The sequence below is a fragment of the Piliocolobus tephrosceles genome, chromosome 1, assembly GCF_002776525.5.
Source record: "Piliocolobus tephrosceles isolate RC106 chromosome 1, ASM277652v3, whole genome shotgun sequence".
Classification (NCBI taxonomy): Eukaryota; Metazoa; Chordata; class Mammalia; order Primates; family Cercopithecidae; genus Piliocolobus; species Piliocolobus tephrosceles.
The window spans coordinates 112,270,719-112,296,082 of record NC_045434.1 but is presented as its reverse complement, the minus strand read 5'-3'; the positions used below and the strand labels follow the sequence as shown (position 1 = coordinate 112,296,082).

The window sequence follows — 25,364 nt, the reverse complement described above, 5'->3', positions numbered from 1 at the left end:
ACGCAGTTTTAATGAACTGTCTTTTCCAAAATTTCATTAAGGCTATTATTTTCACATATTTCTGACTTCAAGAGATCTTTAAACAAATAATTTTGACTTCTAAGTATATTGTAAGAATTTCATATGGTACAGAAAAGAAGATAAAAACCCCTTTCTCTCCCAAAACTCCCAGTTTCCTTTACTAGAGGTTCACTTAAGATTTTTAGGTATCTTTCCCAAAAATATGTATGCCCTTTAAAAAAAATACACAAATGAAGAGCCAGGCACAGTGGTGTGTGCCTGTAGTCCCAGCCACTCAGGAGGCTAAGGCAGGAGGATTGTTTGAAGTTCAAGTCCAGCCTGGGCAACATAGCAAGACCCCTGAGGTTACAACTGTCTATATATATGCTTAGGTATCTTGCTTCTTTCACTGACTTTTGCAGATAATCCAACCTCATTCTTTTCGGTGGCCACAAAGCATTGTCATTTATGAATCATCACAGGTGGTATTTAGATTAGTTCCCCCTTGGGGTTGTTACGATCAGTGCTCCAGTGGCCTTCCCTGTACATATATCGTGCCACACTGTGTGGCTTATATATAAAAGAAATTCCTAGTGGTGAAACTGCTGCTCTGAAGGCACATGATTTGGAATTTGTGGGACTTGGTAGATATTATCAAATGGTCTTCCAAAAAGGTTGCATTTCCGCCAACAGCATAGGAGAGTACCAGTTTCCTCCATCCTCACTGACACAGGGTTCTTTCATCTTTTTTCAGACTAACAGATAAAAGGAAATTCATTGTTTTGTTTTGATTTCTTTTATTATGAGTTAGGAAGAACATAGATTTATTTTAAAATAAATACTTGTTGGTTGCTTTTGATTTTAAGAATCAAAAGTCCTTTCTTTTTTTCTTTTTCCTTTAAGTACTTTGTGTTACCCATTTCTTATGGTTTCTGTGTTTTCTCTAGAAAGTCATCTTCCTAAATTGTGTAGTAAGTAAAATACATTTTGGGGGAAGATCAAGTTTTCTTTGCATTTTTTTCTTTTGAATCTTTGCTTGTCTAGCGTTGAACTAGTATTTCAGTCGATTCCTCCACCTCTGTGCTTTAGCAAGGTCTTCTGCAATTGTTTTAATCATTTGATCTGTAGTTTCTTTCAAAATGGTTGCTGTCCTTAGGGCATGATCCAAAGCCGAGTTTAAAATCTACAGAGGAAAAGTCCACACATTTTAATTACATAAACTAACTGCTGTTTCTGTTCTTTGGGTCCTCTCATTATTAAACATTACAAGGTGGAATTTTCGGAGTATTCCTGTTTTCCACTTGGTCTATTTCTGGTTTTGAGGGTTGGTTTCCTAGGAGACCAGTCTGAGATGGAATATATTTGTTAGGGAAAGGGATTGAAAAAAAGACCAGCACGTGACTGATGAGCATGAATCAGAGGGTGAGGTCAGCCACCAGCTGGGCTGTTTCCCTGCCGCAGAGAAAGAGAAAAAAAGAACAGCTCTTAGGGGCCATTGATGGGGATTTGGGAGCCATAACCACTGAGAGGGTATTCAGGGATACAGCGCATGCGTATGGAAACATTTGAACGTGGCCTGGGGATTCAAGTCAGTGATTTGAAATAGGAAACTGTTAGCAACCCTGATCACAGTGTCACTGGAACAGACCCACTGCCTTCAGCCCCCCAGCCAGGGAAATCCTGTAGCTGAGGCACCACCCACAAATCACTTTCTCCAGGAAATTTCCCTTGGAACCAATTTAGAATAATACAGACCATGCGGCTGCTGAGGCTGTGTGTCTTTAGCTTAGTGCTGAGCACAAAATTGTCTTTAGCAGAGCTTTTTCTGAAGCCCTGATACTGTAATAACTTAAGAGCTGCCAGTTCTGTGGGCATCAAATCAAGCTTACCAGCTGCAAGGATTCTCGAATGATTTTCTAAGTCCTCACCTCAGATTTTGTTTCTTCAGTGCTATCAAAGTCACATAAGGATTTGCTTCCAGAAATCCTGCAGGAGTAGAAATGGGGTGAGGGTGTTACAGGGTCTGAGCTGTAGGTCATGAAAGCCTGAAGGTTTTTTCTGGAAGACAAAAGCACATTGATACTTGTGTCAAGCACCACCCTCAAGCACACTCCTGTTCACCTCAGCTCTGTGGTCGGTAATGGCTCTATGTGTGTGGTTTGGGTGTGGGCGGATTCGTGCACACGCTGCCCTGGTAGCTCTCATACTCCCATGTGGCTGACCGCAGCTGGGCTTCAGAAAAACGTTGTTGCCATGACCATGAGGGTATTTCCTCCCAGAATTGATCTCCTTTTCCTCTAGTACAGATAGAGGCAAGACTCTAAAGACATTTTTTATTCTGTTTTCATTCTTTTGGGGCCAACTTTCTACCTTGCATTTTAATAAAACAAATGCACAAAACTGCCAATTGCAGGTACCTTGGGTTGAGTTCATTCTGGCACCAGTGAGCTTTCACCCCAGGGAGGCAGAAGCAGTCAAAAAATGAAAGCAGCTCCTTTTGAAGTAAACAGGCTCCCCTTGCCTGCTACCCTGTGATTGCTTCTCTCTTAGGGATGGCCGGAAGTCTGCACTAGGTGAGTGAGGGGTGCAGGGCCACTGGGCTGTTTGGGTTGTGCAGAGCATGGCTCTAGGGGGTTATTTGCGTAGCCTGTGAAGGGCACAGCCTGGACTTACGCTTTTCTCAAGCATGAGCCGTTGGCCCTGAGGGATACCACAAGAACTTGCCTATTGACAGGGCTGTTATAGAGCCACCCTCATATCTTCCTCTGGCTTCAGGTTTCCTCTGTTAAGCATTACTTTGGTACATAAAACACTTGTGAGCAATATCATCTCCAGAAAACGTCCTTTCATCCCTCTCCCCGACCATATGAGCATCAATTGGTTCTGCAAGTTATTTTAACACATTGGATTGATCCTCCAGGCAAGAGGTGGTCCAGCATCCAGGGCCCCTAACTAATGAAATACTCTGGGCAGGGGATGGCAGAGTGGAGAAGAGTCCTCTCTCTCCCCATATCCCATCACTCTCCACTGTCAACAATATAACAGCCATCGCTTGCTAAGTACTTATTATGAGCCGGGTACCATTCTAAGTGCTTTATATGTATGGACTCAGTCCTCAATGAGTTTAGCACTATTATGATTCCCACTTTACATGTGGGGAAATGGAGGCACACTTAGGTCAAGGAACCTGCCCAACGACACAGAACCAAGACAAACCCAAGAAGTCAGTCAGGCGCGGTGGCTCACGCCTGTAATCCTAGCACTTTGGGAGGCTGAGGCAGGTGGATCACCTGAGGTCAAGAGTTGGAGACCAGCCTGGTCAACATAGTAAAACCCTGTCTCTACTAAAAATACAAAAATTAGCTGGGCATGGTGGCGGGTGCCTATAATCCCAGCTAGTCGGGAGGCTGAGACAGGAGACTCACTTGAATCCAATGGGGCAGAGGTTGCAGTGAGCCATGATTGTGCCACTTCACTCCAGCCTGGGCGAAAGAGTGAAACTACATCTCAAAAACTAAATAAATAAATAAATAAATAAATAAAACCCAAGAAGTCTCCAAAGGCCACATTCTTAAACACTGCTAGACTATGGTAGAGGGTAGTAGGTTCAGACTGAGTGGCTCTGAGAGCAGAGCCTGAATTGTTAGCCACTCTGCAGCGCTATTGGTTCTGTCTCTTACATAGCTCTTGAATGAATACACAGACTCTACTCTTTCCATCTCCACCAACCTTGGTCAAGCTGCATCATCTCACCTGAATTATTGCACTGGCCTCTTATTTGGCCTTGTCCTGCAATCTTAACTCCTCTAATTCATCTCCACTCCCTCAGTAGCTAGACTGATCCTTTAAAACACTAAAAATCTTTTTAAATTCCCTGGTTAAAAAACTTAACTGGGGGTGGGGTCCTGCCACAGTGGCTCATGCCTGTAATCCCGGTGCTTTGGGTAACTGAGGTAGGAGGATTCCTTGAGGCTAGGAGTTCAAGATCAGCCTGGGAAACATAGACCCCATCTCTACCAAAAAAAAAAAAAAAAAAAGTAGCTGGCTGTGGTATCACATGCCTGTACCCCCAGCTACCCAGGAAGCTGAGCCAGGAGGATCACTTGAGCAAAGGGGGTCAAGGCTGCAGTGAACCAAGATTGTACTCCAGCCTGGGCAACAGAGCAAGACCCTGCCTCAAAAATTTTTTTTAACTTCACTGGGGGGCCAGACACCTGTAATCCCAGTGCTTTGGGTGACCAAGGTGGGAAGGTCACTTGAGGTCGGGAGTTCAAGACTAGCCTGGGCAACATAGCAAGACTCTGTCTCTACAAATTTTTTTTTTTTTTTTTATGGGCACCTATAGTCCTAGCTACTCAGAAGGCTGAGGTGGGAGGATGACTTGAGCCCAGGAGTTCCAGGCTGCAGTGAGCTATGATCACCAATGCACTCCATCCTGGGTGACAGAGGGAGACCCTGTCTCTAAAAATAAAAATGAATTAACAGCAAGAAAAAAAAAAACCCTAATTGGCTTCCTCTTGCTCCTAAGATTCTGAAATACTTCCTGGAGTTGACAAGTCTCTATGGACTGGCCCTGACAATTCCTTCCCTCATCAGCCTCATCTTGCTCCACTGCCGCTCCCTCTTTGGGGTTCCAGTCACACCATTCCTGAACTTGCCAAGTGCCTTCTCACAACACGAAGCTTTCCTAGACTGGAATGTTCTTCATTGCCCTCAGATCCCCTTGCTAGTTCATTCATACTTACCCTTCAAAGCTCAGCTTCCCTGAACCCCCAAATTAGATCAATAGGACTTTGTACATCCCCTTCTTGGCACTTACAAAGACTATGCGGCTTCTCTGCCAAAAAAGAAAGCTCTGTGGGGGCAGGGACAGTGGCTGACTTTTTCCTGTGTCCTCAGTACCTCGCACAATGACTTGGTTTATTGAATAAACAAATGAATGATTGAAGTATTAGATAGGTTTAGGTTTGAATCCTGGCTGTACTCCTAATGATCTAGGTTATCTTGGGGTAGGTAGTTAATGCACTATCAAGTACACTGTATACACCCAACCAATGAGAGATGTTTTGTTAGTAATCATGAAATAATACTTACTTTCCTGGTGTGGGCTCATGTTCACCTTTAAAGGATTTTGAATTCACTCTCTGAGAACAGATCCGTTTGAGTTTTAAAAAAGCTGAAAAATGTTAGCTATGATTAAATTCAGAGTATCAAAAATGAGCCCCAAATGGTGCATATGTATCATTCCTTGAACTTTTTGTATGAATGAAATATTTCATAAAATTTTAATAAATCAGAAAACTGGGATACAGACAACAAAGAACTTTTGCTGGGCATGGTAGCTCATGCCTGTAATCCCAGTGCTTTGGGAGGCTGAGGTGGGAGGATTATTTGAGGCCAGGAGTTTGCTACCAGTCTTCCCTGTCTCTACTAAAAAAAAAAAAAAAATTCATAAACCCCTTCCATACTAACTATAAATTTTTTGTTAAGTTAGCTAGGTATGGTAGCATGTGCCTACAGTTTTGTAGCTACTTAGGAGGCTAAGGCAGGAGGCTCACTAGAGCCCAGCAGTTCAAGGAAGCATTGAACTATGATCACATCACTGCACTCCAGCCTGGGCGACAGAGCTAGACCCTGTCCCCCAAAAAAAAATTAAAAAAAAAAAAAAAAGAACTTTCTATAAAGTATTCTGAACTTAGGAAAAGAAATTCAATTTTAGCCGGGCGCGGTAGCTCAAGCCTGTAATCCCAGCACTTTGGGAGGCCGAGACGGGTGGATCACGAGGTCAGGAGATCGAGACCATCCTGGCTAACACGGTGAAACCCCGTCTCTACTAAAAATACAAAAAACTAGCCGGGCGAGGTGGCGGGCGCCTGTAGTCCCAGCTACTCCGGAGGCTGAGGCAGGAGAATGGTGTAAACCCGGGAGGCGGAGCTTGCAGTGAGCTGAGATCCGGCCACTGCACTCCAGCCTGGGAGACAGAGCCAGACTCCGTCTCAAAAAAAAAGAAAAAAAGAAAAAAAAGAAATTCAATTTTAAAAGGAGTTTTAGGCTAGGCGCGGTGGCTCATGTTTTTAATCCCAGCACTTTGGGAGGCCAAGATGGGCAGATCACCTGAGGTCAGGAGTTCAAGACCAGCCTGGTCAACATGGTGAAACCCTGTCTCTTCTAAAAATACAAAAATTAGTCGGGTGTGGTGGTGGGTGCCTGTAATCCCAGCTACTTGGGAGACTGAGGCATGAGAGTCACTTGAACCCAGGAGGTAGAGGTTGCAATGAGCCAAGATAGTGCCATTGCATTCCAGCCTGGGTGACAGAGCAAGACTCTGCCTCAAAAAAAAAAAAAAAAAAAAGAATTTTATTATCAAATAGAAACCAGGAGTTTAGGTTCCTTGGGTACTTGCTGTGTGACCTGTGCATGACGTCTGACTTCTCTGGGTTTAACTACCACATCTGATAAATGGAGGAATAATATCTTCCAAGAGGTTGGACCAAATGGATTTCTGAAATCCTCTTCAATTTTAGGAGTTAATATTCTAGGAGCAGAAACTAATGATTATGTTGCAAAGACAATTCCAGAAAATAGAGACTAAACAGAGAAGGAAAATGTGGAAAAGTCACCATGGAAGACAAGAAGACAGAGAAAGGAAAAGAGATGAGTCAGTAACCAACAAATCTGCCTTCTCTGTCACCAAGGCTCCCTTCTCCCCTTCCCTTTCCCTCTTCTTCTTCTCTTCTGTCTTCCCCTTGTTCTCCCTCCAGGTCTCCTGTCTTATTCACTGATGTCAAGTAGCCAGGCTTCACTCACCCTCAGGAGGGTCCCGTTGGACAAGGGACACTGGGAGAGATTGTCCCTCAGACATGCAAGGCAGGGCAGAAGCCAGAAACCCAGCTTTAGTCATGCTGACCACCTAGACTTGGAGACTTGGGGCATGATGAAGAGGCACTAACCAGCTCAATCTTGATGCTTCGGTAGTCTCCAAATGTAATTTTGGATTTTACTGGAAACTCAGAATTAGAAAGCACCACAGTGTCACCTGGTCCAGTTCTAGTGCAGTGTACAGATCTACAGCATCCAGACAAAGTCCATTGTCTCCCAGTCTAAAGATGAGCTCACAACCTCCTGCCACAGCCCACTCCATTTTCTGTCAGCTCCAATTGCTGTAAGGGTCTTTGTAACCTGGAGGAGAAGCTGCCTCCCTATGACTTCTACCCCCTTAGTTAGCTAATGGAGTTCAAGATCAGATTGTGGATGAATCCGTTGCAGCCCTTGTTCATATACTGGCATGACACAGGCTGTAGACCTCAAGACTAAGAAGACAGTGAAGAAATCTGACCTGTGGCTTCTCCAGTCTTAGTGACTGTCACTTCAAAAGAATACATGCAGTTGGAGGATGTGGCAGCTGGAGGTGGGGAGGGGAGACACAGCTGAGGTCAGTCAGGTAAATGACATTCTTAAGGCTTGGGCACTGGCCATGATGAAAGATAAGAAACATTATCCCTGGCGCCCTCTCCCAGAGAAGGAGAGGAAGAGCTCTGAAGGTATGAGGGCAAGGATGTGGCGCCTGGCAGAGAACCAGGTATAGCTGTCATTCAGGGGTAAAACTATGAGTACTTCCTTCCCTCCTTCCTGTTCCCTTGGCACAGTTTGCCCTGCTTTTAGAACTTACCCCATTTTGTTTTGAGCTTTCCTTATTTGGGTATGAGTTCCTTCCTTTCAAGAGCTTGGGAAGGGGCAGCCACGTCATTCATGTTTTTAAATATGTTTGTGGGATTTTAATTTTTTTTCAGAAAGCAAATTTTTGCATTGGAAGTTAGCAATGTGATGTCTATGGAGTGTAAAAATAGTCTATTTCTCTACATGCTGACTCTTAGTAGGGATATATGTAAAGCATTAGCCACCTCTGAATAGTAACAATAATAGTGGTAATTATCCAGTAAGTCATTTATTTGTTCAGCAAACATTTATGGGTTGCTACCAACTTGCACTGGTAGAGTCCTTAATAACTTTCAAAGTCCTTGGTCACTGCGATTTCATATTTTCTAGCCCCCGCTCAGCCTCTTGCCATCCAGGTGTAGGGCTGGATTTGGAAGTGTCAGGCGAGTGCATAAGACCTGGGCAGCAGAATGGAGAGGCCAGGGCTTCCAAGATGAAAGTAGTGGTCAGTGTCATGTGAATGTCCCATATCTGGGACATTAGGTTGTTGACATGGATGGGGTCATGCAGGAGATGTACTTACAGGGTGAAGAGTTTTTGCTTTCATCTAAAGAATGGGGCTGGACAAAGGCACCCCTTTTGCTATGATTTGAGTAATTCTGTCCTGGAGTGTTGTATCTATAATGAAATTCTGGAAAGAAAAGATTAAAAATGCAGTTCATTGCCTGGGAACAGTGGCTGTCCCCACTCGCCTTTCTGAAGCCCCAGGTGAGTGTTACCTTTAGGTGGTTCCTTTCTGCAGGCTCTTTGGGAGGTAGGAATCTTAGTGCCACAGTCCTGACATTTGTTACTCTGCATTTCAGTGCCAGCATCAGAACAGAAGCTGTGTCCTGTATCAGAATCTGAAAAAGCCCAAGTTGCATGAATGAAGGGTAAGTGTCTTAATTATAGTCATAAAATACAGTGCGGAGAGCAGAGCTATAACCATGCAGGGTATGTATTTGGCACCAAAGTGCTTAACGTCCGGCTGTGTCACCAAGGGGAGTTGCCAGCCTGGGGTAACATTTGGGATTCCCTTCTGACAACTGAGAAATGTTTTGATAATTAACATTTCTTGTATGAAAATCTCAAGAGGTGGCATACATATTTAGGCTTAGTAAAGGTCTGCTGAATGAATGGATCTGCGGCAATTTGGCCCACTGAACTATCAGACAACCTTGTATTTGTATTTGTTTTTCCATAGTTGGCCTGATACATCCACATCCTTTCTCTCAGACCCTGCTGTCACCAAGAGCTTGCATTTTGTCATCCAGGCAACTGGAAAGATGGGTTTCTTCTATGTGACATTCATAAGCCTATAAGGGAACCTGAATCATGACTTTGCTCTCTTAGCCTCAGAGAAGCTAGTAGCAGACAGCACATGTATCTGGTGCAGGTCTAGAACCTGTCTGGCAGGCTGTGGACAGAGCAGCACTCCAGGTAAGGCCAGAGTATGAAAGCCTGGGGCCAGGCAGGTGAGCATGTCAAGCCTGGATGTCCAAGCAACATCTTGCTGCAGGACAGATGCTGCAGTGACAAAGCCTCTTCCAATGCTTCTCGCCTTACTGAACTCATGGTTAGACTCATTTTTAACATTATCTTTCAAAGGTTAAAGTGAATTCATCCCTGGCTGACAGCTTGACTTTTAACATATTATACAATATATAATAACTTCATTGTATAAGAACAAATCCATTTCATATTAGCAAATGGAATGAGTTTGAAGGCTCTGCTACTTATTAGCTATGATGGTTGAAAATATGTTCACAAATTCTTTAACATGCTATTTTTACTTTTTCTGAACCAAGGTTTCACTCTGTTGCTCCCAGACTGAAGTGCAGTGGCTCAATCACAGGCCTCAACCTTCTGTGGTGTTTGGTTGTATTTTTGTGTTTAAATATTGGGTCCCTATGTTGTCCGGCCTGGTCTTGAACTCCTGGGCTCAAGCAATCTTGGTTCAGCCTCCCAAAGTGCTGGGATTACAAATATAAACCACCACACCCAAATGACACTCTCTTTAAAAGGTAGAGCCTAATTTCTCTCCTCTTGAGTGTGGGCTGGGTTTAATGACCCACTTCTAACAAATAGAATAAAGTGGTAGTGATGGCATATGACTTCCAAAACCAGGCCACGAAAGACACTGAAGCTTCCATCTCAGCATATCTCTCTTGGATCACTTGCTCTGGGGGAAGCTGCCTGCCATGTGGTAACGACACTCAAGCAGCCTATCGGAGAGGCCCACATGTCCTGCCAATGCTCATGTGAGTGAACCATCTTGGAAGCAGATCTTCCAGCCCCAGGCAAGCCCCCAGATGACGGCATCTTTGGCTGACATCTTGACCAAACCTCATGAGAGACCCTGAGCCTGAACCACCCAGCTAAAGTGCTCCCAAATTCCTGACCCACAGAAACTCTAAGATGATAAATGTTTGTTGTTTTGAGCCTTAAGTTCTGGGATACGTGGTAACACAGCAATAGGTAACTAGTAGACTCACACTCACTCTTTGGTCCTGCCAGGTCACTTAACTTCTCTGAGCCGTTAGTTCCTTATCTATAAACATTCCTGCTTTACAGGGATATTGTGAGAGTTATGTGATAGACACTGGCAACAGTTTTCAAACTTTTGATTCCAGAACCCTTTTACACTCTTAAAACTGAGGACCCCAAACAGCCTTTGTTTCTGTGGTTTTAATCTACCATAAAATGATAATATATACCATTTTATATACCTGAAGTGAAAATTCCCCCTCATTGGAGAACAGCTATCATTCAACATTCAGTCCACTGCAGATGGATTGGTAGAGAGGTACTAATTTATAGATTACTAGTTATTTTTTGCTTGTGCAGAATCATTTAGATTTCCCAAAACTAAATGAGCAGTTCCAAGGTGCTTTTTTTAAGAATTTTAAACTGAGACGTTTAAAAGACAATTTTATTTATTATAGCATTTAAAAAGTAATAAATCAATTTCATATTAACAAAATAGCATGTTTTTAATGAAAATGACTATTTCCAAAAAATTTAGTGAGAAGAGTGGCATCATTTTATGTTTTGGCAAATATCTTGAATATCTGGCTTAATGAAAGGCAACTGGATTCCACAGCTGCGTCTCCATCAGTTGCCTGCAATACTAGAGTTGCACAGCTATACAGCTTGTAAAGGAAGGACCCGGTGGCCCCCCAAAAGGGTTTCAGGAAACCCCAGGGACCCCCCGATTACAGCTAGAAAACCCCTTCTTCATTATACCATCTGGCATAATACATCTTCAATCAATGAACCCTATGATTATTTTTTTTTTTTTTTTTTGAGACGGAGCCTCACTCTGTCGCCCAGGCTGGAGTGCGGTGGCGTGATCTCGGCTCACTGCAAGCTCCGCCTCCCGGGTTTACGCTATTCTCCTGCCTCAGCCTCCCAAGTAGCTGGGACTACAGGCGCCCGCGGCCGCACCCGGCTAGTTTTTTTGTATTTTTCAGTAGAGACGGGGTTTCACCGTGTTAGCCAGGATGGTCTCGATCTCCTGACCTCGTGATCCGCCCGTCTCGGCCTCCCAAAGTGCTGGGATTACAGGCTTGAGCCACCGCGCCCGGCCCAGTGAACCCTATTATTATTTGGAAATGTGTTGTCTACAGAGAGGCCAGTGCAGAACGAAGTGTGACAGAACAGAAGGCAGAGCTGGAGGCACGGCTCTGGGCCACAGGCAGTGCGGATGTAAGAAAGCCTGGACAGCTCTCCAGTGCAACTTCCTGATGCATAAGCTGGGGAGACAAGCTGGGCAGGTAGGTTAGGCTCAGAGGTGATTTTTAAGCTGAGAAGCTGCCTGAGCAGAGGCCTCCAGCCCCACCTCTTCTCCCAGGGCAGTTCTGCTAGATGTTTCTCTCCTTCAACTATCTTTGCAGAAAGGATCTTATGACTAAAAACCATTGAATTGCATGCACTGGGACACCTCCCAGCTCCAACTTTCTTTGCTTCTGTGAAATGTATATATCCAAGGCAGCAGCAACTCTCACATAGCCAGTAACATTGCCAGGTACAGTTATGGGTCATGTGGGAAGGATGAGGATGGACAGACTGAAAGACATCTTGTGATTGAGTCCGTGGAGTCCTTCATTTTCAGCTAGAAACAGGTGTTCATGCTTCACTCTACTTAACCACATCTTATTGAAAGTGATTCTTTTTTTCTTTTTTCTTTCTTTCTTTTTTTTTTGAAACAGGGTCCTACTCTGTCACACAGGCTGGAGTGCAGTGGCATGATCATGGTTCACTGCAACCTCGACGAGGGCTCAAGCAATCTTCCCACCTTAGCCTCCCAAGTAACTGGGACTACAGGCACGAGCCACCACACTCGGCTAATTTTTGCATTTTTCTGTACCGATGGAATTTCACCATGTTGGCCAGGCTGGTCTTGAACTCCTGAGCTCAAGTGATCCACCCACCTCAGCCTCCCAAAGTGCTGGGATTACAGGCGTGAGCCCCCATGCCTAGCCTAATCATTCTTTACATTTTGCAAATAAATAAATACATCATGCAACATCCTAGCGTAGGGAAATGCTCTTGGAGTGGCAGATGGCAAGCTGGTGCCCACCGTGAGAAGACCCCATGGGGAGGGACGCTGAAGACTGAGCACCCAGCCCAAGCCCGTCAACTTACTGGGAGTGGAATCTGAATGTGGTGCCTTTTCACGGACAGTTGAAAATCTTCCACAGTGGATCCTTCTGTGGCCCTTTTTCTCCACTTTTGGCTTCCTAAAAAAGGGCATGAGATCCTGTAAACTTTCAGTGCATTTCCAATAGAGATAGGGAAAGTTTTGGTAAAGCTGAAACGTTAAATTTTGTTATATCAGAGCCTGGAACAGTGTGGGGGGGCTTATTATCCTCCACACAGAGCTCTCGTCTGCCTGCCTGTGTGAGAGCTTTTCTACAAAAAATTGCACCCCAGCACAATTTGGCCTGATAAGAAAATGTACACAAGACATGAAAAATAAATGTTTTGTTCTGCAGAGGTTAATATCTAATCATCATATACACATTTACAAACCACATTTGAAGTATGGAATTATAAAGTTTGGAGTTTTCTTCATGCATCAAAATCCATTCCAGGCTGGGTATGGTGGCTCATGCCTGTAATCCCAGCACTTTGGGAGGCCAAGGAGGGCGGATGGCTTGAGACTAGGAGTTCAAGACCAGCCAGGGCAACATGGCAAAACCTCATCTCAAAAACAAACAAACAAACAAACAAACAAACAGTTCCTACCAGGGGAAGAAACTATGCTATACGTCAGTAATGGGTCACGTAGCTTTGGCCCTGGAAGTACAAGCTCATTATATCCAACAACTCCAGCAAAGTGGGCTTTGTCAGGTATCTGTGGGACTAAAGGCTGTGGGAGCATGTGGAGGTGATTTTGGTTGCACATGGCCACCAGGTGGCATCAGAAAGAAGCAACTGCAATGGACATTCTTCAGGAGCCTTCCTGTGGCCCACCTGCAGCTTCTTCCCTCCTCCTCAGAAATCCCAACTCCTCCAAAGGAATTCGAGTTAATAACAGTTCTGAACAAAGCTCTTGCTCAGCTCCTGGGATACAGTAATAGCCCCCAGGGAAAGTTGTTCATTCTTAGTGTGGAAGGCACCATGCCCAAGACATCCTGGTATGAATGAGGCAGGTTGCCCAGGGCTGGGGTTTGAGCCCAAGGCATTGCTGGGCAAACACACGCTCGCCGTGCTGTGCCTTGGCCTGCTGTTGGCGGAGAAGGGACGGGACTGTGGGTTCGTGGGGCTGGGGCTGAGAAGCCAGGCCCTTTCCCTCCTCTTGGAAAAACATGCTGTCCTCCTGAGTCACATATTTTCTCACACCTCATTTTCTGTCTCCACCCTCCTCCTCTGGGGCATTTGAACATCTGCTCTCCAAAGTGGGAAACTTGGATCTCACTCAAGTGTGTGCAGTCCAACACAGGGCTTTTTCTGCTTTTAAACTCCTTTGTGCACTCAAATCTTCTGGCCAAACTTAATTCCACTGGAGAAGACAGTTTTTCAACAAGACAAAGCAGCTAAAGTGCACCCTTAAATCCAAAGTTTTGCATCAGAAATAACATAAAGGGATAAGCATATTTTACATGTTATACATATATAATTTATCCACTTACATATAAACAATTTACAAATATCCTGAAAATAATATGTACATCAGCAAGCTGCATAAAGGACAAGCCCCACTAGAGAGAGATTTAATCTTCTAACAGAAAGAGTACGTAGCCCTCCCTTCAATCAATAATTCCTCAGGGATTATGTAGGTTACCAAGATTTTAATTCCTAAGTCATGTGTATCTCCTCATCACTCCCCAGGAGTGGATTCACTGTGAGATTTCATTGTACACTTGGTTGTCCTTCCAGCTTGGCTATCATAAAAAAGTATGATTTAGTCTGGAACATTGGTTCCTGTCTTGGTACTTAATGTACTTCTGTAGGGTATACACTAGTAATTTAGAAGAGAGAAATTTAGTACCTTGAATGCTTAATAAAAATGTTTTTTAAATGTCAAAATACTTTCATTATACTTAGTAAAATATTTAAAAATCCAAAATTAGACTTTAATTCAGTAAATAAAAATAGTAGGCCTGGGATGACTCAGTGAGTAAGCTTCATGAGTGCCCGTTGGATTAAAGGGGAGCTCAAAGCTGATGACTGACATGGTGGTTTAATGACCCACACACGATGACACATGACCATTTTTAGCACAAGCTTCATGCAGCTTCTTTTTTCAGGGGTGGACACTCATTAGAACGCTTAAGGCAGGTGCCCATTCCCACAACGGAATGCTTTCTAACAGGAGGCCTCGGTCTTTCAGACCCTGTCATCTGCTTCTATTAGAGTTCATTACGTACATATAATAGTGGTTGCTTAACACCTGCTGCCTCCCTGACTCTCGACCTTCCAAAGGTCAATGAGCCAAGCTTTGGCTGGAGTCCACAGTGAGCTTAGAGGTAACATCTCTCGCTACCTGAAAGAAGCTTCAGATAAATGATACTGAATCGACACGGATTAATAGTTGCACCGATGGGTGTTTCAAAAACAAAGAATTTCTCCTGAGGATTTTACATGATTTACAGCTTGTTAGCTCTGGAAGATTTCGAGCTTAGGAATGGGAAGAAGTCAGCCCTGAGAAGAGGGATGAGGCTTGTTCCTGGGACTGGGGGGCTCAGGTGAAACCCAACAGAGAAGACTTTTGCTCATCATAAGGAGAGAGTAGGGATGGTGGGAGCTGTTTGTTATACAGAATAAGAATCCCCCATGTAGACAATGTTCAAAAGCCTACAGGACCACCCTCCCTGGGCTGTAACCATGATTCTTAACCAACGGGGCTTATCCGAATCACCTGGGGAGATTTAAAAGCACTATTCCTACCAGAGCCCCACCGCTGGCGATGCTAAGATAGTAGGTTGGGTGGAGGCATGTGCATGATTGTGAAATCTCTCATGGCGATTTTGATGTTCTCCCCAGTTGAGGACCACTGCTACCGGATCTGTAGGGTACGAGGGAGGCTGGGCTCTGTGCCTGGGCCTAAGATCTGTGACTCTATAACTCAGCCAGCGGCCTCAGATAGTTGCCGCCCACTCTCGCTGGAGTTACTATGCCGGGACTGACTCCAATCCACCCTGGGAATGTAGCCACAAAAAGCCCTCACCATTCAAGTAGCCTGCGGCAGATGGCACAGCTCGGACTGGGTGCCCTCGTCTCTGCACAATCCTGCCTTCCTGGAGTGCCCCTGGGGTCCTCCTGCGCCACAAAGCACACAGATGGAGATGTTAGAGAGGATGTGACTCACGCCGCGCACAGGCCAGCAAGCAGCTGAGGTCCGGCTGAACTTGCCACGTCAGGCGGAGGGAGAGAGACTCGCCAAACCTCTCCTCCAGATGGGGAAACGGAGGCGCAGGGGGACAGGAGGAAAAGAAGGAAGAGCCCATCCTTAGTTCTGATGTCTCACTCGGTCGGCGCTGCGCCTCTAACGTCCTGGGCTGAAGAATGGAAGTTTCCACCCTGGCTTGCTTCTTTCCTCCTCCAAACAGATTTTAAAATCTGGTATACAGATGTATGTCAGAATACTTTCCCCTTTTTATCTTTCCCTTAGTTTCAAATTACTCCAAGCTTCACCAGAGAATGAACAGATTTAGGAACAAAATTTTTAGGTCTATTAATCTGACCGCTGGCTAGTAGAGCTCTAAAAGCCTTTCCAAAGAAATATATTCAGCTATGAATTAAAACAAGGTTTCAGGACTGTCTGGGGGCCTAAATGCTTGCTTGTATGTCCCTTTCTAACACAAAACAATTACTCCACTGACCCGTGAGGGCTGATACCACCCACTGTGTTTTTGACTATGGTCTTACCCTTTAGGTAAGTAAAAAATAAATGTACTTTTCCCATCATTATAAACAATGGCAGAAGCATCATTGTACACATAGCTTTTTCCACATCTTGGATTACTTCCTGAGGAAATGTCTGGGCCAAAGGTTGCGAACATGTTTGTGTGATGACCCATATTGCCAAATGGCTTTCCACAAAAGTTGTACAGATTTCACAGCCACCAACAGTGTGGACGGCTCCGTTTGACCACACCTTCCTCTGCATCAGGAATTACCACTTGAAAATGTTTCTGCTAATTGAATGAGGTGGGGGGGGGGTGGGGGGGGGTGTCATTTTTTGTGTTAATTTGCATTTCCTCCTTGACGAAAGGAAGTAAGTCTGTTACTATTTGTTGATTTATTGGTTGTATTTCCTACTTGTGACTTTTTTTTTTTTTTTTTTCTGAGATGGAGTCTCACTGTGTTGCCCAGGCTGGAGTGCAGTGGCCCAATCTCAGCCCACTGCAACCTCTGCCTCCCGGGTTCAAGCGATTCTCCTGGCTCAGCCTCCTGAGTAGCTGGGATTATGGGCATCCACCACTACCCCCAGCTAATTTTTTTTTGTTTTTAGTAGAGACAGAGTTTCACCATGTTGGCCAGGCTGGTCTCAAGCTCCTGACCTCATGATTCGCCCTCCTCGGCCTCCCAAAGTACTGGGATTATAGGCGTGAGCCACTGCGCCCGGCATTACTTGTGACTTTAGCTCATGTCCTTTGTCCATTAATTTTCTTGGAGGGTTTCAGTGTTTTCCTGTTACCATTTGTTAGTTGTTCATGATATGCCAGGTGCTTCTTTTATAGTCTCTTTAATACTTCCAACCATCCTGGCACATTGTCTCCATTTTAATGGTGAGTAATCTGAGGCTCAGAGGATTTAAGCAACTTGGCAAGGTCGCATCATGAGTAAGTGGGAGAGCTGGGATTTGAACTTTTACCTATCTGACTGGTATGTTGTGTTTTTTTTTTTTTTTTTTTGAGATGGAGTTTCTTTGTGTTGCCCAGGCTGGAGTGCAGTGGCGCAATCTTGGCTCACTGCAACCTCCGCCTCCCTCCTAGTTTCAAGCTATTCTCCCACCTCAGCCTCCCTTCCAAGTAGCTGGGACCAGAGGCACACACCACCACACCCAGCTAATCTTTGTATGTCTTAGTAGAGACAGGGGTTCGCCATGTTGGTCAGGCTGGTCTCGAACTCCTGACCTCAAGTGATCCACCCGCCTTAGCCTACCAAAGTGCTGGGATTATAGGCGTGAGCCACTGCGCCCGGCCAGTATGCTTGTGTTCTTAACCACAGTTCTGCTCGTTGGAGAATTTGTCACAGCATTTGATATAATGAAGTTCAACAATGAACATTATTTGCTCTTAATATTTTCTCAGTTGTCCATCTACATTTTTTTAATTGACTATGGTTTCAGTTTTGTAAACAACTTAAAATAATCAATATTGTCAAGGAGGAGGTGCGAGTGGCCAAGAAACATATGAAAATAGGTTGGATTTCAAAAATAGCCAGTTTAAAATAATGAGATATCAGTTTTCACTTATGCATTTAGCAAAAGTTGGAAAAAGAAAAAAATATCTAGGGTAGGCTCAAACTGGAGACACCAACATTCCCACGCACTGCCCTCAGCCTATAAACCCCATGGCCTTCCTAAAGGCCAGATTATCAGAATTTTCAGCATGTACCATTTGAACCATTAACTGCAATCCTAGGGTTTTATTCTAAAGAAATGATCAACTACAAAAGTTTGCATGTCAAATGATGTTACCTGAAGCAATGTTTATGATATCAAAGAACTGGAAAAAATTAAACGTCCATCAATGAGAGATTGTCTAAATGTGTCAGAGTACATTAATATAATGAAATATAGTGCAGTCATCAAAAATGAAGCGATAGGTTTATTCTAAGTGATGTGGAGAGCTGCTCAAAATATAACATTAAATGAAAAGCATAAAACTGTATATATAGAGAGAGTAAAATCCTATTTTGGCCAAAATGTATATATAGGAGAAAAAAAGACTGGAAGGAAATACACTAAAATATTAGCAATGGGTCGGGCACAGTGGCTCATGCCCGTAATCCCAGCACTTTGGGAGGCTGAGGTGGGTGCATTACTTGAGGTCGGGAGTTCTAGACCAGTGTGGGCAACATGGTGAAACCCCCTCTCTACTGAAAATACAAAAATTAGCTGGGCGTGGTGGTACACGCCTGTAATCCCAGCTACTCAGGAGGCTGAGGCAGGAGAATCACTTGAACCCAGGAGGTGGAGGTTGCAGTGAGCTGGGATCGCACCATTGCATTCCAGCCTGGGCAACAGAGCGAGACTGTCTCAAAAAAAAAAAAAATAATTAGCATTGATTTTCCTCTCAGTGGAAGTTTCTTCTTTACACTTTTCTTTATTTTCTCATTTCTTTTGTAATAAGCATGTATCAGTTTTATAATTTTTAAAAAAGGGTTTTTTCATCCATTTTTCCGGTATGTGTGTTTTTTTTTAAATTTTTATATTTTATCACTGCTAAGCTTACAGGGTTACTCCTGCACTTGACATTTAAGGCAGATTTACATTAGCAGAATGCAGGGAGGTGCCCCTCTTCCCGAGTTGGAGACCTGAGCTTTAATATTGCCTATCATTTACCCTGAACAAATCTCACCTTTCTAAATTACTCTTCCTCAGCAAAAAGACTCTGCAAACTGTAAAGCTCTGAGCCAACAGAATTATTATATCATTGTTTACTGCTTATTATAATATTGCTATCATTTAAGACCCCAGGGTTGTTAATCCCAGCATTTCCGATTCATTCAAAATGAAATAATCTCTAGACCCTCGGAACTTAAAATGTGGTCCCCAGACCAGAACCAGCAGCTTTGGCATCACCTGGGGCTTGTTAGCAATGCAGAATTGCAGGCTCGCCCCAAACTTACTGAATCAGAGCCTGCATTTTAACAAGATCTGTAGCTGATTCGTAGGCTCAGAGAAGTTGGAGAAGCTCCGGTCTAGGTACGCCTGCCAAGTTTCTCAGGAGTGCTGAAAGTCGGAAACCGTCAGCAGTACCAGCCATCACCAGCACTGACACCAAGGATGCCATTAGGAAGAGGCAGGTGATCTTGATTATGCCAATTTCACAGTCACATTCGGCAACACTGGTTTTAGTTAAAGAACCAACAATGAGAAGTACCCAGCCAAGCCCTGGCTGCAGGACATTACCCCAGAGTTAGAAGACAGCCTCATGGCCACTTGGTCTGGCTGGTTCTGGACAGTTGTATCTCCATAATGACCATTTAGGTAACTAATTAAAAAAAAAAAAGCAGTTTGAATTTTAGAATCAGTTCTTGAGCTACCTGGGAGCTCCATTATTTGGAATCATTTGGCTTTATTCTGGCAGAGTCATTGGGAATTTAATTTAGCACCCCTGGGATGGTGGGAGCGAGCAACCTAAGGCAAAGAGTGCTGTGGGCCTCGTGTGGTCATTTGACCTTCACCTCTCCCCTGGTCCCCCAGCCCCAGCTGTCCCGTCCCTCAGATCTCTGCCCAGAGGGTTGCAGAGGCTGGCCAGGCCCTGCTGGTGGGGCAGGTGAGGAGCCAGGCTCCCAGGCTTTGTAACTCGTAGTCCAAGACTGCTTTTCTTACGGGAGCCCCGTGGGCCCCCCTGGAGGCTGCATGAGGAAAGGGCCTCTTGCTGTGTCCTGTGTCTGCTGGGGCTGCAGGGCGAGAACTCACGTCTGCGGGGTCAGCTCACAGAGCTCCTCCTTGGAGGCCTCCTGCGGCCCTGCTTGGGGTGTCCCTGTCGCCTCACTCCCACCTGAGCCTTGAGGCCCAGGAGGGTGGCCAGGGTGCTCCTTGGGAACCTGGGGAGCCACACAGAAGGACTTGAATTAGAGCCACAGTCCCACGGGAGGTAACTCAAAATCAGTTCAGCATCCCTACAGCGCCCCTAAGACACCATAACATCCTGCCTGGCATCCCCACCCGTCTCCCCCAGCTCCTTACCTAGCTGCCTTCTCATCCTCCAAGACTCAGTCCAAATCTCACCTTCTCTGAAAAACCTTCTCCCTTAGTAATTCAAACCTTCTGCATTTAGTTACTTTTGGTCATATCCCATTACTTAATAGTCATGATAGCTAACACCCAGGAGTAATGTGCTTACTGTGAGCCAGGCCCTATTTTCAGCACATTACTTATATTAACTCATTTAAACATCGTAACAGCCCTGTGAGGCAAGTATTATTATCCCCATTTTACAGAAGAGAGAACTGAGGCACAGAGAGGTTGCATAACTTTCCTAAGATCACAAAGCTAATAAGTGACAGAGCCAGTATGTGAACCCAGGTAGTCTGGCTTCAGAGTCATGCAGAATGTATTATTATTTGCTTCACCATGCTTTTAACATTTAATAATTATATGTTAATTTAATTTTTTTTTTTTTTTTTTTTTTTTTTTTTTTTTGAGATGGAGTCTTGCCCTGTCGCCCAGACCAGAGTGCAATGGCGCAATCTTGGCTCACTGCAACCTCTGCCTCCCAGGTTCAAATGGTTCTCCTGCCTCAGCCTCCCAAGTAGCTAGGTTTATAGGTGTGCACCACCACACCTGGCTAATTTTTTGTATCTTTAGTGGAGACAGGGCTTCACCATGTTGGCCAGGCTGGTCTCAAACTCCTGACCTCATGATCCGCCTGCCTCAGCCTCCCAAAGTGCTGGGATCACAGACATGAGCCACCACACTCAGCTTAATTTGTTAAGTATATGTCTCTCTCACAGAAATGTAAGCATCTTGAGGGCAGGTGATTTGTCTGTTGTTCATGTTGTATCCCCAGTACCTAGAAAAGGGCTAGCATATAGCAATACATACTGCTGAGTGAATGAAGGATGCCAGCAGTAGACTCTTTCCAGGGCCACTTACCACAAAGTTATTTAGAGAGTTCTCATCATTTCACAACAGTATCTGTAAACTTGGGACCAAGTAAAGAAGAGCAGATCCAGACCCAGGGAGCCGCCAGGTAGAGGGCAGGGCCAACCCTGAGGTGGCCTCACAAAGACTCGCGACTCCTGCAGGTCCAAGACTAGCAGGGCAGCCGCTGTGAGCCTGGAGACTGCTTGGGTGCCTTGAGATGGGCTGTTACATCCGCAGTGGCTCGGGGCTTCCTCTATGAAGCAGCGACTCTCCTGGGCTTTCAGCTGGATATTCAGGATTCAAAGATGAGTGCAGAGTCACAGAGACAAACGAGACCCAGTGCTGCGGGGACACAGAGGCTGGGGCCAAGAATTCCTCCAGGTGCAGGGGATCGGGGGGCTTGGGGGTGAGGAGGGTGGCTGACTAGGAGTGCATAAATGACCTGACAGTAGAGCTGGGACTTGAATGAGTGAGATTTTGCCAGGCAGGTAAGTGCTTTGAGGAGGCAAACACTTCTTTGGAAGGGCTAACGTTGACATAATCTTTGTCACTTTGTCCTTTGCTCTGACAAAATCCTCATTCAAGTTGGAATATCAGCCCCAGGCTGTGGCTTCAAATACTGTATGAAACTAAAGAGTCAATTTAAGGCATTTATTTAAATGATTCCATATCTGAGAATTTTAATTTTAGTCTGACTGTTCTGATAGTTGAGGCTACAAAGGCAAAAAGTGTAGAAAGACGTGGTGGTTGATTTGAATTCCGAATCTTGCATATGTAGAAATCCAAAAGAATTTAACTTGAGAAAAGGAAAATGCAGAAGTGGATTCATGGGAAATAATTATTTCACTGAGTGTGCTATTCTTTATTTTCAGGTAGCTCATGCCTGTAATCCCAACACTTTGGGAGGACAAGCAGGCGGATCACTTGAGGTCAGGAGTTTGAGACCAGCCTGGCCAACATGGTGAAACCCGTTCTCTACCAAAAATATAAAAAATTAGCCAGGTAGTGGTGGCATGCGCCTGTAATCCCAGCTACTTGGAAGGCTGAGGCAGGAGAATCACTTGAGTCTGGGAGGCAGAGGTTGCAGTGAGCTGACATTGTGCCACCCCATTCCTGCCTGGGTGAGTACAAAACTATGAAGAAAAAAAATTATTTCTTCCAGATATGATCTATAAAAACTTTCTTATTCATCTGGAAGAAATAGCTCTTCAGTGGTTTAATGGGTTTAAACAGCGTTGTTACATCCTAAACTATAAAGATGTTTCAAAAATTAACACTTGAAATGCTTCTAATCTTTAGAAGCTGGTTCCATTTAAAATAATATAATTCATGGGACTTTGGAAAGTTAAGTTTTCATGAGATATTAAAATGAAATTCAGTGAATCCATGAATTAGGAGTCTATAAATGCATAAATACCATTTTTCCTGACACAAAATTAGGCTGTACATTGCTGTATTACCTCATTTGACAGTGAAGAGGAGGTGGAGGCCAAGTCATCCAGGGTAACTGGAGAACTCACAGGAGGAGAAGGAGCTGAAGTATATTTGCTTTCATCCATTTTCTCTTTAACATCTTCAAGTAGCATCTCCAACTTGAAGATTTCACCTTCCACTTTTCTAAGTAAACAATAAACACACAGGCATCTTCTGGGCTATGTAGTTGGCATTCTAATTAATAACGACGGTTCTTGAATACAGCACTGATTTATATTATTAACGTGGCCTGTCTTCTGGCACAAAGGAAAATGGGAGCCCGCATGTCTGTTCATAGTTTCTCTGACAGCCTGGGCTCTGATCTTCACCTGCTCGCCATTAGCTGCATATCCGTGTACAAATCACTTAGCATTTCTGGGCCTCCAATGTCTCACTTATAACCTGGGATAACAATACTGTACCTTACTTATCCGGATTTGATGATTTTGAGGTCCCTTACAAGGGACTCTAAGAACTGTGATTCTATGGAAATTTATGTGAATTTAAAAAGAGGAAGAATATTAGATATCTGAATAATTTAATTAACAAGTTCTAACCCATATGAATATATGTATGTGTATATAAATATATATTTTACCCAACAAAGAGAATCCATTTTCTTCAAATCTGTTACATTTATAAAAATTTACCTTGTAACAGTCCACAAAGAAAAATTTCAAGAAAATCCAAAATATTAAAAATTATACTACCTACTTTCTCTTGTCACTAGACATTAACAACGAAAACATAGCCCCCCAAGAAAACCCTATTTAATTAGAAATTTTAATACCTAAATAGCTTTGGATTAAATAGGAAATAAAAATGAATATTAGGCATAACTTACAAGTCAATGACAAATGAGAGAATAACATAGGAAAACAAATGTAATACAGTTAAAGCAGTACTCTGAGGAAAACTTCTAGTCTTAAATGCATTATTGGGGGAAAAGATATCAAAAATCAATAAACTATTTAAAACAGGAAAATAGAAAAGGGAATATAAAATAAACCGCAGAAAAGGATTCATAAAATTGCTAGAAATAAATGACACTTAAAATAATTCGATCAATAAAATAAAACATGTGTTTTTCCAAAATATCTATAAAACAAACCACTGGAAGTCTGAAAAACAAATAACATTAAGAATGAGAAAGGAAAAATAGGAAAAAGTTTAAATCAAAAGGCATTGGAAAATTCATATCAGCACCATTTAAAATTTAGGTGAATTGGGCAAGTTTCTAGGATAATATAAATTATTAAAATTCACTTTAAAAAGGTAGAAAATATGAAAAGACTAATAACCAGAGAAAAATGGGAATTGTCAAAAATTTCCACAAAAGGCATGAAGAGTGGGATAATGGGTGAGTTCTACCAGGCCTTTTTAAAAAATTTTCAATGTCTCTAGTATGTTAATTTTTATATATTACATAGTTTAAAATGTAATTTATTACAGTTTGAAAGTATATATTTCAACATACATTTTTACAGGAGAAATTTAAATTAAGTATATGCAGGCCCCTGAAGCATTTGTGTAGAACCTCAGAGTTCACTAAACATAATTCTATCAAGACTTTTAAGCAACAGATGAGTCCTATGTTATTAGACTCTTCCAGAACATGAAAAGAAAAGGGAAAATTGCCCAACTCATTTTGTGGTTCAACATTAGGATATTTATTAATATATTCCACTACATTAATAGATTAAAGGAGAAAAACTAGATTTCTAAATCCCATTCGATTAAACATTTTATTAAATTAAATAACAGCAAAAGCCCTACTTCTAGAAAGCTAGGAATAGAAGAAAACATTCTTGATGAAGCTTATTTACTTGAAGCATACCTAGGAGAATTCTCATTATTATTAGTAACATGACGAGAATGCTGTCTTTTATGGCTCACGCCGGTAATCCTAACGCTTTGGGAGGCCAAGGTGTGGGAGGATCACTTGAGCTCGGGAGTTCAAGACTAGCCCAGACAACATAGGGAGACCCTGTCTCTATAAAAAATTTTTTTTTATTAGCTGGGCATGGTGGCATGCACCTGTAGTCCCTGCCACTCAGGAGGCTGAGGTGAGAGGATCCCGGAGTCCAGGAGTCTGAGGTTGCAATGAGCTATGATTGTGCCACTGCATTCCAGCCGGGACAAGAGTGAGGCTTGGTCTGAAAAAAAAAAATGCTGTCTGTCACTAGCATTAATTATTCACTATTGTTCTGGAAAACCTAGCAAATGAAATAAAGAAAGAAAAAGAAATGAGACCTATAAGAGTTGGAGAGAAAAGAAAGTACAATACAAATATTCTAGAGTAAAAAGCTTCTTAATATTTTCAGATGCTACGGATTGTCATACTTAAAAACGAACACAATCAACTAAAAATCAACAAAACACTAAGAAGAGAATTGCATAAGGTAGCCCAGTACAAGTTAAATATACAATATAGAAATATTTCCTATAATATCAATTAGAGAAAACATCTGTCAACAATACTCAGAAAAACTACAAAATGGCTAGTAATAAACTTAACAAAAAAATGTGTAAAACCTGCACGAAGAAAACATGCCCCTGAGTGGGAATACTCACTGCAAAGATTTCAGTTCTTCCCAATTTAACCTATAAATTTAATACCATCCTAAGCAAAATCCTCATGAAATTTCATTAAGAAACTTGGTGAACTGATTATAAAGTTTATTAGTAAGAGGAGTGTATAAGATTAGCTAAAAGAAATTTTTTTAAAAAAGAAAGCATAAATATACACTAACCTATAATAATTTAAAACTGTGTGGATAAAGTAGAAATAGAAACATAGATCCATGGGATGGAATAGAAACAGCTCTGTATACACGTGGAGGTTTTGTATCTGATATAAGGGGCTTTCTCAAACGGTGGGGGAAGGCTGCCCTAACCAATAAGTGGTGGGACAAAGATCTAA

The 25,364-nt window shown here is 43.2% G+C and overlaps 1 protein-coding gene and 1 long non-coding RNA gene across 2 annotated transcripts in view; one reads left to right on the top strand and one right to left on the bottom strand.

Moving 5' to 3' along the window:
• Positions 1-780: 780 nt before the first annotated feature.
• Positions 781-25,364, bottom strand: part of AKNAD1 (AKNA domain containing 1) — a 40,732-nt gene continuing 16,148 nt past the window's right edge. The window contains exons 7-16 of the mRNA XM_026448560.2: positions 22,429-22,585; positions 19,799-19,926; positions 19,286-19,367; positions 15,371-15,462; positions 12,343-12,437; positions 8,436-8,558; positions 8,240-8,347; positions 5,095-5,176; positions 1,929-2,058; positions 781-1,183 (exon numbers count right to left, since the gene is read on the bottom strand). Coding sequence (XP_026304345.1) covers positions 1,052-1,183; positions 1,929-2,058; positions 5,095-5,176; positions 8,240-8,347; positions 8,436-8,558; positions 12,343-12,437; positions 15,371-15,462; positions 19,286-19,367; positions 19,799-19,926; positions 22,429-22,585 — 1,129 coding nt within the window. The 3' untranslated portion in view covers positions 781-1,051. The remainder of the gene's footprint in view (positions 1,184-1,928; positions 2,059-5,094; positions 5,177-8,239; positions 8,348-8,435; positions 8,559-12,342; positions 12,438-15,370; positions 15,463-19,285; positions 19,368-19,798; positions 19,927-22,428; positions 22,586-25,364) is intronic.
• LOC113219992 lies at positions 2,114-11,950 on the top strand. Its single transcript, XR_003306985.1, has 3 exons — positions 2,114-2,573; positions 8,520-8,588; positions 11,907-11,950. It is a non-coding gene; the product is annotated as an uncharacterized LOC113219992 (long non-coding RNA).